The sequence below is a fragment of the Podarcis melisellensis genome (genome assembly GCF_964234715.1).
Source record: "Podarcis melisellensis genome assembly, chromosome: 17".
NCBI classification, from domain to species: Eukaryota; Metazoa; Chordata; class Lepidosauria; order Squamata; family Lacertidae; genus Podarcis; species Podarcis melisellensis.
Window position 1 is genome coordinate 16488270 of NC_138534.1, and position 14340 is coordinate 16502609.

Below are 14340 nucleotides of genomic sequence, written 5' to 3' on the forward strand. Positions count from 1 at the left end.
GTGTTCTAGTGTCTTCTAGTGTGTGAAATCAGCCCTGAGTGCTCACTGGAAGGACAGATCATGGAGCTGATGCTCCACTACTTTGGCCACCTCATGAGAAAAGAAGACTCCCTGGAAAAGACCCTGATGTTGGGAAAGACACAAGGGCACAAGGAGAAAGGGACGACAGAGGACGAGATGGTTGGACAGGGTTCTGCCCCACATGGGGGGTGCCCATCGTACGCATAATGTCACATGGCACAATGGGCCTGTTAGACGCTCCCATGGCTGTGACAAGCCCCATTGGGCCTCGTCGTTCCATGTGATGCCACATGAGTGATGTGTTGGGTTGCTCTGCCAGCCCCGCCCCCCCATGAAAATTTTATGGGTGCCTCGGCACCCACAGTCCCACATAAATGACACCTGTGGTCATATGCTCTTTCTGCCACTGCTTTGGCCAGGACGGCTCACTTGAGCACATGCACATGCTTCAGCAGGGATAGATGGCTGTGCTTTAAAGTGAGTGCTCAGCTGAGCTCCTACACACGGTGGCTAACCTGCCATCTTAAGTTACCCAAAATGCATTTGCTCAGACCTATACAGTGGGTGGCACTGTGGGTTAAACCACAGAGCCTAGGGCTTGCCAATCAGAAGGTTGGTGGTTCGAATCCCCGAGACGGGGTGAGCTCCGGTTGCTCAGTCCCTGCAGTTCGAAAGCACGTCAAAGTGCAAGTAGATGAATAGGTACCGCTCTAGCGGGAAGGTAAATGGCGTTTCCGTGCGCTGCTCTGGTTCACCAGAAGCAGCTTAGTCATGCTGGCCATATGATCCGGAACTCCCTCGGCCAATAAAGCGAGATGAGCGCCACAACCCCAGAGTCGGCCACGACTGGACCTAATGGTCAGGGGTCCCTTTACCTATAGATTTCATATGGAAGGGCCACCATGGGTGGATAGGAGACCAGTTTGGCCCTGTTCCTCATCAGTGTCCAGCATGACTGACCATGAGTGCTGGGCTTGTATATGACACCAATCACAGATATCCTGATATCACACAAAGCTGATATTCAGGCCCATCACCAAGCCTAAGACTCAATCTTTGCATTTCTCTATCCAGTTATGGGGCTCCTTACTCAAGCCACACCATAGCACCTCCATAGCAATGCCCCAACCGTCCCCAGTACAATATTCCCATATTTTTGATCATCCTACCACAACCTTGGCATGCCCAAGGCCAAGGTCCAGAAGTTAAAGTTCTTTCTGATAAGGGCACTACTGTAACTTGGTTAAGAATGAATCCATTCACAAAAACACTTAAGCACTTAAGAATTCTTGGATCATTTATATGAGGCAAGAAGAGAAGTTGGGGCTTGCACTCCGTTCTAGAAGGGCTGTTTTCTGATTCCGATGCCTTGACAGCTGCATCCATTGTCTCTTTCATTTGTCAGAGTACTGTCTTCAGCCCGTGCCAGAAGGTGTCAGAAAATGGCTAAAAAGATCAATAACGGTAGAATCTTTCTCAGCCATTTGAACTGCCCCAGCTGCGGTGAAACTAAGGGACTCCAACACACCCCGCTTTGTAATTCTTTTCTCCTGGGTGACCCATTGCTGATGCCATCCTTAAATATTAATCTAGGGCACATTTCTTTTCTTCGAAAGTGATGTTGAGAGAAATACTGTTCTGAACCCAACTTTTTAAAAAGTGCAAGGCATTTTCTTTCCTTCCTGACTGACCACAGTGATTTCTAGGTGTGGCGTGCAACCTTTTTGTTTGCTAAAATCTTTTCTACAGATCCTTGATACTCAATTTGGAATGCGAAAGCGTTGTTCTAATATAACGATTTCAGTCGAGCACAAGTTCGGAAACTTAATTTTGTTAATTACATGCCACTACATTTCTGCTTTTATTTATAGCATCATCATCATCATCATTATTATTACTATTTTGGAGTTTTGGAAACCCTTTGCTTCGCAAAGAAAGGTTATTTAAGAATCTAACCTGGAATGCTACAACCTCTGGCCCGCCCTTTAGCCCTTCCATCGCAAAGGTCTCCAGGTGCAACTTAGGTAGCTGCAGGGTGAAGTCATTCCTGGTTGCCGCAGTCCGTGACAGCGAGATCTGATCTCTGACCTAAAAGGGAAAAAACAGTATCAATGGTAATTCCCCTTCAGACACATTAACTGGGATGAAGTGGGTCCCCCAGAGTCCACTGAGTGGACTTGCATTGATCGCTGGACCTGAAATCCATGAATAAATTTAGGACTAATTGATTTTTCGTTGCAAATAAATCTCTAATTCAGAGTGCTGGGAGAGAATGTTAAGAAGAAAAAAAGCATATCCCCTTCTCCAGACTGAAATGAGAGGGGAAGGAAAGTCACTAAAGGCTTCTCATCCGACCAGTACACAAAACTCTACAAACACACAATTTGAGGTCAAGGAAATGGCAGCGCCAAATTGTACGCAATAAGCATCCTATGGATATAGCCATTATTGCCTGCTTGGTTAGCAGAGAATCGCCATCTGCCCCGGAGAAGCAACACGCCACCAAAATATTTTTAAAACAACAATTGCTTTGACATTCATACAATGATCTTAAGCCTTTTTTGCAGAAAGGTCTTGATTTTGTTCTTTTGTTGATAGTCAGTTATGTTGCAAAGCTCCCCAAATATACTTAACAAAGAGTATTTTTAAAAATGTCACTTGGTTAAGCATCTTATCAGAAGTGTGATGATAGGTTCCTATAAAAATAGCAGGTATTCACTAACTAGCAATAGGCTCCAGTACAAGTAGCTAGAATCCGTTTTCTTTTCCAAAGTCCAAGTAGTTTGGATTTAGTATTCCAAAAGGCAGAGTTTAAAGAAACAACAACAAACCGCTCAGCGCTGTAAATGAGATATTTCCATACATATGTAGATAAATACAACCTCATGCAGTTGGTCTTGTACTGCCACCTTCTGTCTAGGTGGGAAATCCCTTCGTTCATTATGTGTTCAGTAAAAGGAAAAAGTACAAAATTGGGGGGGGGGGAGAATCACCAGTTCCCATGCTTGTGTTTATATTAATATCCAAACAAACAACAATCCTCAACACGTTTATTGCTACTGTTCTATATGCTGAATCCTGACTCACATTCCAAGCAGGTAAGCGAAGATGAAAGTGAAAACTTCCAAATTCCTCCAGCGTGGTTTCTCCTTCCATATTTGATTAGGCATAGTCATGATTAATTAGGGTTGCTATTATGTCCGGAATTTCCCAGACATGTCCAGGACTTAACTGACAAAAATAGCGCCCGCGGGGGGGGGGGGGGACGACGATATGGCAACCCTAGATTAATCCAAACTGTAGCACACTCACTTCAAAACTCAAGGGTTCAAATTTGGCTTGCTTCAAACAAACAAGGTCAAGGCTAGTCACAATGGTCAGGTTTGGATAAAACAATAAGCTGCAGCCGTTCAAATAATAATAATAATAATAATAATAATAATAATAATAAATTATTTGCAGACTGATAGGAGGAGGAAAGAGGACTGAGGAACACATGTGCCCAGGGTTCACCTAGGCTGATTCCTAGGACGTATTGTGACATCAGAACACAACAGCGGTCATTGAACAAACGATGATTTTTCTTTGCAGTTGTATTGTCAGATACACAAAAGTGGTCACTCTGAAACTGCACAACCAACTGGCAATCTTTGGTCAGATTTTCTAGGATGATGGGAACCTACGATAGTAACTTGGTCAATATCTAGTGCCCATCGTCTGTAAAGCGAGGTAAGAAATACCGAAATAATAACTTTTCTATCTGTCTCACTTGTTCGCCATTTGTGATGTTTTATTTTCCTTGTTCTTTTCAACTGTCTTGGTAATCGAGAAAAACTGTAGCTATTATCTATCCACCTAACTCAAAAAAAGACTTCACAATGGGGAGTACCTCTGAGCAAACGTGCGTAGGATCTTTTCATTAATTAAAAGGAAAAGGTCTTTACATACGACATAAAGCTATTCCTTCTTTTCTTCTACAAGGGGTCAACTGTAACACTTTTAAACAACTAATATTCTGCCTTGTTCTGAAAATAATAATAATAATAATAATAATAATAATAATAATAATAATAATATCCAGTAGCTCAACTGGACTGCATTATCCTGTACTCCAATATTAATGTGCTAATATATATCTTTCAAATAAAAATTATTCCCAGGAGCGGCAAATGACGCTAAGTACTTAATCTTAAAATTGGAAAAGGAAAAAAAATCAGGTAGCACCACAGATGACAAATAAATACTAATTATGGATCTAATTAACATACCCAATACTAATGAACTAGGATACCTTACATAAAAATAATACCATTATGAAAGCCAATGTGGACACTTCAAATTCTATGTGATATTTCCTTCTACAAGTAATCCTATTTTTAAGAACAGCCAAATGCATGCATAAATAAATAAATATACATGCATGCTGTCCGTACGATGTACAAATGTTAGGTGAGATTTTACAGATTTATGGGATACACACGCATACATTCTGTGCTTTAGTCTATGGGAATAGGGAGTTTTACAGTTCCCAGGCTGACCTAAAGAATTCCTGTCAATACCTGTGGCTGCCAAACTTATGCACTATAATGCAATTTTTATAACAGCGTAGGTCCTTCATGCATCCACCTTTCTGCTCATACTGTTCTGGGTTCAGGATGGAGAGCCCAATGGAACAAACACGGTCTCGGGGGTCTTCTGTCAGCATGTGTGATTTTGTTCAGATGTTAACCTTAATGCAAACACGTTGTTTTCACCATACCTCTAATAATACACATTTCACTGGATTTGTTCTGGTTCATATATGCTAACGTCCCAGTTTCTCATTGTAGCCAATATGCACACAGATAAAAGAAAACATTAATGTGGATTAAGGTACTAAGAATTTATCAACATCAAACCCACCAGTGTTTTTTTTTTTCCTTCTACCCTTCTGAACCATAGTCAATAGATCTAAATATTTTACTGCACCCTGGCCAATTCATTGTTTGATGTTTAAAAACGCACCCAGAATCAAAGAAAATTTATTAAATTTGAGCCCCCAAATGAGATACTATTAGCTTTGAAAGTCAAGTTTAACTGCGATATTGATGATTCTCTTTTTTCTGTGACAAAATCCACCAGGGAAATCCCTGATGTCAAAGTACCAAAGCAGATTGCTAATACCGAGGCGAGAGGGAAGGGGAGAGAGCACGGGGAGGGGCGGGGAAGCAAAGAGAGCGAGAGGAAAACAATATATACACTATGTAGGCATAACTCCAACATCAGTTGGTTCTTTAACCCCATCCCTGTCTGGTTTTGTTCTTTGCCACCAGGGTATATAACATAAGCCGGACAATAAGGCAAAAAAACAAACAAAACCATGCATATCTTTAAAATGCAACCACTGTAATAGTAGCTCATCATCAGAAAGGAATGAGATCATTCCTTAGATATAAACCTCTGGACACCATAAGCCCCAAGCACACACTCCACTGTTTTTAATTACTTTTGATGGAAATGGTGGTATTTTCCCCCCATTCACAGTATACATAAAACCCAAGAATGCTTAGCTTTTGTGTGTCTGTGTCTGTTAGTTGTAAGTGGCATGTATTAAAAGCTCACAAAACCTTTATGAAATGAGGGGAACAGAAATGCTTTGCTTGCATAATGTTTCTGGGTCAAGAATGGCCTGATCGCATGATAAAAGTCTGTAATTTTATCAGGACAAGCATATCTGTCAAGTGTCCCTCATTTGGCGGGACAGTCCCTTATCCTAGCGCCATTCCCGCTGCTGTCCCTTATTGATTATGTCCCTTAAATAAGCTACTGAAGGTAATGGGGCCCTTTCTATCTTCAGCTGTCCTTTGTCAACAACAAATTGTTGCTTTTTTGTGTTGAATATATGCTATATGGTAATTTATGGACCTAATAGGTATCTAAAGCCATTTGCATGCAACAAAATACGTATTTTATCAAAGTAATTGTTGATCCCTTATTTTGGCTGCTGGTCCCTTATTTTCAAATCTGTAAGTTGACAGCTATGGACAAGTTACTTGTTGTGTACTGTTGTAACAATCGTTTTCTCCAAATTTATCTTCTGCACCATGAAAATAAATAAATAAAAACAGTATTTATTTTAAAAAAATGGCCCTATCAATTTAACTCTCGCCCAGTTCCAATCTGGACTAATTTGGGTTCAGAGGCTAGCACAGCAGAGAGAAGGGAGCTTTCTGGATTACACCAACGCCCCGGAATCAGTCCCATTACGTCACCTAATACAGTTTTACCTACAGTAATATTTGCCCTCGGCTGTGAATAAACTGTCAACGTTTCCTCACAGGGCTGAGATGCCACTTTACCACAAAACTGGGTGCAAGCAAGTCCTTTAGGCTGTGGACAGACGATAACTAGTTTAAGAACTGAAAAGGACATCCATTCTGAAAATCCTATGGGATCAAATGCTCTGCAGGATATGGGTGCCGTGGGCAATGATGGCCTATGTCATGCAGGCTTCAGGTCACTGAAAAGCTGTTTGTCTGATGGAGGCTAAAATAAAGAAGGATGCAACGGAAAGGCTCAAGCCGATACTGTGCTGATCCTCTACCCAAATGAAGGAAAGCCTCGTCCGCCATGGTGCCAGCAACAGCTACAGCATTCTCCTTGTTCCTGATGTAAATCTCCCCTCCCCTCTTCTTCCAAAACGTATTGGGCCCACCCTGGATAAAGGGGACTTTAAATTTGTTCCAGATTAAAGTCGAAAATGAAGCCCCACTGAATGTTTACTTGCACCTACATTCTGGAAGCGAAAGGGCGTTAGTTCTCCGAGGGAACAAGACAAAGAAGCTCTCAAGGGTGACGTGGGATGGGAATTAAAAAGATGTTAAAAGGATAGTTTGCAATGAAAAATATCTATTAGATATTGTGTGCAGGGACAATTGCCACAAGATTTATACAAACACAAAAAGGGGAGAGATTTTGTTGGAGAGTCTGCTGTAGCTGTAAGGAGCACCTTTAGGTGCCAGGCAAAAAAACGTTCCTTTTTAACAAGGCCTTTGGTTGATTTGATTGGCATCCTATGCCCTTTTAAAATGTGGAGGGTTTTTTGGGGGGGTGTTATTGGGTTGTTGTATTTATTTTGATTATATTTTTGTGGTTTTATATTTTGATTTTGTTCTGTGAACCACCCTGAGACCTCCGGGTATAGGGCAGCATAATAATAATAATAATAATAATAATAATAATAATAATAATAATGCTGATGCTTTAATATAATTACTGGAGATCTTTTTATTTTCACATTTATATACAGCGGTACCTCGGGTTACAGACACTTCAGGTTACAGACTCCACTAACCCAGAAATAAGTGCTTCAGTTTCAGGTTAAGAACAGACCTCCAGAACAAATTAAGTTCTTAACCACAGGTACCATTGTATTGGCGGAAAGAAGTATTCTCCAAGCTGAATTCCAAGGACTGTTTTTAAAGCTTACACACACACACACACACAGCTTCAGATTTTGGCAGGGGAAATTGCTAAACAGGAAACTCATTTAAAATCCCCCCATGAATCCCAAACTAACCCAGGGGAGCAGGTCAAGTTGGCATGGGATACAGATATTAGTGGAATAGCATGAGAAGCTACCATAGGGGAACAGTAACCATACAGTACCTGTAACCATAGGTGCCAACCCCCTGGGGCCCTGGGTGCCTGAGCACCCACAAAGCTCCTCATGAAGGGGCTGGGCACCCACAAATTTCGGCGCCAGGGCCACACACGCTGCATGGCACCCACGGCCCTGGGCACCCACTGTCAAGTGGCCATGTTGGCACTCTTGCCTGTAACATAAGTGGGTCTGTGTTTTAAAAACTCAGCCTACTGAGGCGAGGACCATTGTCCCATCTTGCTCTGTCAGCTGAACCGCCACCTATTTGTTGTTGTTCTTTTTTTTTTATAAATATCTTTATTAAGCAGTTTCATTAAAAAAGTACACGTATCAGACACAAAAAAAAGAGAAAAGAAAAGAAGAGGGAAAAAAGAGGGGGGAAAAGTACAATAGAAGAAAAAATACAATAAAAAAAAAGCTTATACACTTACAAACAATGGACCTCCATCCAGCTCGGTTTAGGCTTACATAAACTTATACAATTACTGCAGTTGTTCTCACAATAACCATACACATCATAGGTGTTAATTACCGTCTACCGTTAAGTTATTAATTCCTAAATTAATCTCCATATAGCTTAGAAATTTACTCCACTCACTTTTTAGTTTTACAGCTTTGTTATGCCTGATCCTTTGTGTTAATCTCGCCAATTCTATGTATTGGGACAGCCTCACTTGCCACTCTCTGATATTGGGTGTATCGGGGGATTTCCACTTTTGCGCTATTAAAATCCTCGCCGCCGCCGTGGCATATTGAAAAAAGGTTTTATCTTCATTTTTTACCTCCTCTCCAATCATGCCTAAAAGGAACGCCTCGGGTATTTTAGGGAAATTATACTTCAATATTTTTTTTAATTCCTCATACACTTGTCTCCAGAATTTCTTCACCACTTCACAGGTCCACCAGATATGGAAGAAGGTCCCTACCTTATCTTTGCATCTCCAGCAGGTGTTATCTACAGTTCCGTACATCTTCCCCAGTTTTGCCAGGGTCAAGTACCAACGGTACATCGTTTTCTCTAAATTCTCTCGAAGAGCTGCAGATGCTGTAAACCTCATACCTTTTTTCCAAAGTATCTGCCATTTATTATATTCTACTTTATACCCGAGATCTCTCTCCCATTTAACCATTTGTTGTTGTTCTTAGCAACAAACGGCTTGGATGAAACGATCCAATAGGAGATTAAAGTCTATTGACAATGAATACAGAATAATACGAATCAAACATTCTAGTCAGTAGACTGGGAGTTGCCAATGAGGTGGCCTGTGGGCAGATGTTCTCCTGGCACTCACAAAACCTCAGGCTCCCCTCTCCTCCCCCTCCCTCTGTTTTAATAATCACTGCCCCTTTATTCATGAGGCAGCAAGGGTGGCAACTTTTTCCTCCATTGAAAAGTACATAGGAGCTGAAGGAGGACGTCGGAAGATTGGCGCTCTTTCTCACTTCCTTTTTCAGCTCTGTGTGTTTTTCCAAGATGCAAACTGATTCTACTGGATACAACTTTTATTTGAATCCCTTGGGAAAGCAAAAAAAGAGCTCATAGGTGCATGCTTTCTCTCTGTTCCTCTGCCTGGGGGCTGATCTGTGGGGCTGGGAAGAGAAATAGCCAGAGCGGGTGACACCCACAGCACTTTGTCAAACATCCAAATCTCCCCATGGGCCTAAACCGCCTCGTAGACTATTGACAGCAACTGGGCATTTGCTTTTAAGAAATATTAATATATTTTGGACAGCTAAATATAACTTTTTGATACAAACAAGATGCATATTTTGGAGATGAAGCAGACATCTACCCATATGCACTCATTTGTGGAGGAAATAAATATCCTTTGTTGGATGCGTGGCGGGGGTGGAGGGGAATTGAGTACTATTTTGCAGTAACTCCTTTCCTCCTTCAAAGAAGAACTAACAGTGCAGCAATTAGTTGAGGCTGTCTAAACCAACACTGCGTTGATCGAGCATTCATTAATTATACCAAATTCACCATCAGGCAGTTTGTTGTTGTTTAGTCATTTAGTCGTGTCCGACTCTTCGTGACCCCATGGAGAAGAGCACGCCAGGCACTCCTGTCTTCCACTGCCTCCCGCAGTTTGGTCAGACTCATGTTGGTAGCTTCGAGAACACTGTCCAGCCATCTGACTCTCTGTCATCCCCTTCTCCTTGTGCCCTCCATCTTTCCCAACACCAGGGTCTTTTCTAGGGAGTCTTCTCTTCTTGTGAGGTGGCCAAAGTCTTGGAGCCTCAGCTTCAGGATCTGTCCTTCCAGTGAGCACTCAGGGCTGATTTCCTTCAGAATGGAGAGGTTTGATCTTCTTGTAGTCCATGGGACTCTCAAGAGTCTCCTCCAGCACCATAATTCAAAAGCATCAATTCTTCGGCGATCAGCCTTCTTTATGGTCCAGCTCTCTATGGTCGAGCATTCATTAGTTATACCAAATTCACCATCAGGCAGTTACAACAGTTTAAAAATCTGGTTTAGTATGATGGCTTCTGAAAGCGAACTGTTGAGGGAGGCTTAGTAGAGTGGTTTAATATAAAGCGACGGACTTGAATCCAAGATATCTGGGCTAACACTGTCACTCAGCCATGATCTTTGGTTACTATCTTTCAGCCTAAATGACTTTCACAGGGTTACGGATAAAAAGGGTGAGGTGTGGAAAAGAGGTGTATATACAGCAAGGAGCGCCAACTCTATGGAACTGAGGCCTCTACAGCTTCCCCAATATTCACTGGGATGGAGCCCAGGCCCCCCACCCCAATCTTGAGGGGGCAGAGGAGGCAGAATACCACCCCAACGCAGCACAGCCTGGTGGGATGTTGACCCAGGCCGACCAGTGTGGCCTGGCACACAAACGTTGCATCAGGAGGTGGCCCAGTCGACTTCCCCTGATGTGACAGTCATCATGCGTGTGATGGCACACAGCCCCCCGCAATGTTGGGCCCCTGTGTATACTGCCCAGAGCTGCTTGTTGGTAAGTGGGACAAAAATGAAAAAGAACAGCAGCACCGCCAAGTCCAAGGGCTTTGCTTCAGCCTCCCAACAACCATTTGAAGGGTATCGCCATCATCCCACCCATTTTCACAAATCAAGAGCCGAGGCAGAAATAGCGACTCCAAAGCCATCAATGGAATATTCACGTCTTTAACTTGGAGGGCAAAGGAGAGAGAGCAAAATCAACACGAGCCTACGTTTTTGATCACAGATAGAAAAATCTCTGATTGGAAATGGGTAAAAATGATGGAAGCAAAGAATTAAGGTTAATCTGGATATTTATGTCATGCCCCAGGCGCATGGGGCCTGATTCATGCACTGAACAAACTACAAGAACATGATAGCAAGAACACATTCAATACTCCCCTGCAGCTACATGTTTCAGGGTAAGATACACTGTCTTCCAGGAAGCTCGTTTGCAAGCAATGACCTTCTCCTTGAGGAACCCCTGATAGGAATCTGAGGAACCCTGGAGTTCAGAGGAATGCAGTTTAAAACAGCTATACTAAAGGATGGGGCAGGGTGGGGAGAAGAGAGTTGAGAGCTCACCGTTCTTTGCAAACTCTGTTACTGAGACGGATCCTGAAAGCAATACTTGAGGAATATTGCAAAAGTCGTGTTTCACGTCCTTCAGAAGAACAATAACATGCAGTTGTTGCAATTTCTCATGTGCTTTCATGTGTGTCTTCAAAGTGGTTCTAAACAGACATCTCTCATAGTAGGGTTTTTTTTTTTAATCACTCGTGTCTAGGGCACATTATTAACCAAGTTGACATATATCACTTAAGGGTTGACAAAGTATGGAAATCTTCTTCTCAAGACATAGTGTTCTATTGGATGATGCCCTTTCTTTTCCTTTTAACCCCTCCAGCTTCTGACACCCGTTAAAGATTTCCTGAATCTACCACCTACAGGCAGCTCTTCAAAGTACTGCGACCAGCATTGCTTCTGGTTCTTGGAGGGCCGATTTAAGAAATGGTCTGAGGGATCGCTGCCCGGTTCCCCAGCACCTACGCTATGGGGTCCTCTCAGGGTTCTATTTTGTCGTCCATGCTTACTGCTGAGTGAAGTCATCCGGAGGTTTGGGGCAAGGTGTCCCCAATATGCAGGTGACACCCAGCTCAATTTCTGCTTTTCATCCCGTTCAAATAAGGCGCTTATGTGTCAGGGTCTGATGAATGTGCATAGGGTGGAAAGAGCCTAAAATATTATGTGGTGAATTTTCTTTAGGAATTGAACCAACTAACGACTAGGGTGTTGGACCCAAATTTTATGCAAAGCCTCAAACCATTTGGCGTTAGGTAGGAATTCTTCCCATAGATAAAAATTGGCTATTAGTCCTTGTGACTAGGTTCTTCCCTGCTACTTCAACCGTATGTTTTAAGATTAATTCACCTGCTTATTTTGCTGAACTGCTCCTTACATCAAGGGAGTGCTTTTGTCATGAGCAACCTTTTTCATGTTTGCTCGCAGACGGTGGCAAATTAATCCTTAAGCGATTTGATGTAAGGTACAGAATTAATTCAGTACTTGGAGGTTACTGCCACAAGGGACGGGATGATCCGGATCATCTTAGATCAGTTCCCTGCTTGCATTCTACAGTATAGTCTCAAACACACATCTCCGGGACAATCTTCTGCATGTCTACTTAGAAGCAAGCCCCCTGGTTTTCAATGGACTACTCATCCAAACCCTATATATTCTTAAACAAGCAATAAAAACCACCAGATTTTTAAAAGGATACATGTATCGGCTGAAATGAAAAAGGGAAATTGTCTTCTATTTTAACAAAAGAAAGTTCAGAAAAATACATAGCTCAGTCAGTAGAGCATGAGACTCTTAATCTCATGGCTGTGGGTTCAAGCCCCAGATTGGGCAAAATATTCCTACATTGCAGGGGATTGGACAATTTGATCCTCATGGCACCTTCTAGCTATATGATTCTATAATTTCATGAAACACATTTCTGGGAGGGGGGAAAGTCTAGAATTTTAAAAAATAAAATAGAAACACCAAACCCAAGCTCAATTGGATGAGAGATTAATTTGATCCAGGCCCTTTTAAGCAAACACTAAGTACAATGCCAAAGCTATTCTGTATTTGCGGGATGTGCACAAGAATATGTCCCTTATGAACAGATTTCATTGACCTTGGGCTGGAAGTGAACCCATGTCTGGATAAAATAACGGTTAACGCATGAACTAATTTCACAGTACTCCATGCAAGGATGTTTCCTTACTTAAGGCAAGGCACACACACACACACACACACTTCATACTTTCAAAAAAAAATGAAGACAGACGGGCTCTGGCATTAGTTACTTAGATATGTCTAAGCTAAAAACAGTTTAACACATGGATATGACATTCTGCAATGTCTTATCTTTAGTTTGTCAAGGTTTTTAAATCCCTCTTGAACTGGAGTACCATTTTTAGCTTGGCTAGGTCAGAATGACAGTGAGCAATATGAATGATGGCACACTAGACAGCTATATGGACAGAGATGTCATCAGCAAGCCAGCTGTGCCAACACCTGTATGTCCTGCACAACTGATCTTTAGGAACATGGATCAAGGAAGCCAGGTTATTAGGAGAGCCAAACAAAACAAAACAAAACAAAAAGGCTGATCGAGGCATTTGCAAAATAAATGCACTAAGAGGAATTATTCAAAAGCAATGCTTATGTACAGTGTGGATAGATAGATAGATGATAGATAGATAGATAGATAGATAGATAGATAGATAGATAGATAGATAGAGATAGATAGATAGATAGATGATAGATAGATAGATAGATAGATAGTCTTTTTTCAAAATTCACAGCCCATGTTTCTTCCAGAAGGAGGAAAGAGTACTTATTGAAATATAAACATACCATGATCCTAATTGAGATCAAAGTGTTCCAAATCGTGTTTCACAGAGCCCTCATTTTTAAAGCAACAGCAACAAATGGGTGCTTCTGAAACTCTTAAAAATATTTTGTTTCCTTGTGGATTTCTTGTGTGTGTGTCTACTGGTCCGTTTCACCTGTGGCAGGTACAAGGTTGATCGGCAAAAGCCAAGAATAGGTACAATGCATGCAACAGCCACCTCAGAGTCCTGTCACTATCCTGTCAAGTACACCTGAGCCTTGCATTCCATATTTGTGATTCGCAACTTTCCAAAATATGGAACACACAGAAAGGAGAGATATTTCATAACATCGTCAGACTCCTGCACAAAGCAAGCAGAAAGCAAATAAGTATCTGTAGGGCCCATTCAAAAAACGAGGGTCCCCTGGCCTTTTTACTGAAAAATCTAAATGCACCAGAAAAATCTATTACTCGAACATCGTTTTAATCTAAATCTCCAAATAATTCAAGTCCTTGGGATTGCTTCAAGGTTCAGCACAAATCCAAGTACATTGCTGGCACAATATGAATATTAAAAAAGCAGTTGCACTAGTAGGAGTCCTGGCGTCTCCTCTGTAAACATAGCGTATACAAGTAACCCTTCTGAGGATGTGGCCAAATTTGGAGCAATGTTCTCAGGCAATACGGATGAACAATGCTAGACTATAAACAGGGGCTGGCCACCGCCGCCACGCCTGGATTGCGAGCTTCCGGATGTCTCTGGCTGACATCTGAAGGAGACTCAAGTCCTGGGCTGATCCAGCAAAGCCAGTTATTTGGCTCTTCCAATGATGT

General features: G+C 42.0%; 1 protein-coding gene across 3 annotated transcripts in view; it reads right to left on the reverse strand.

The window, feature by feature from the left end:
* Positions 1-14340, reverse strand: part of CCDC171 (coiled-coil domain containing 171) — a 217647-nt gene that overhangs the window by 67610 nt on the left and 135697 nt on the right. For all 3 annotated transcript variants that reach the window (XM_081893784.1, XM_081893785.1, XM_081893783.1), the window contains one exon: positions 1978-2109. In XM_081893784.1, the coding sequence (XP_081749910.1) occupies positions 1978-2109 (132 nt within the window). The remainder of the gene's footprint in view (positions 1-1977; positions 2110-14340) is intronic.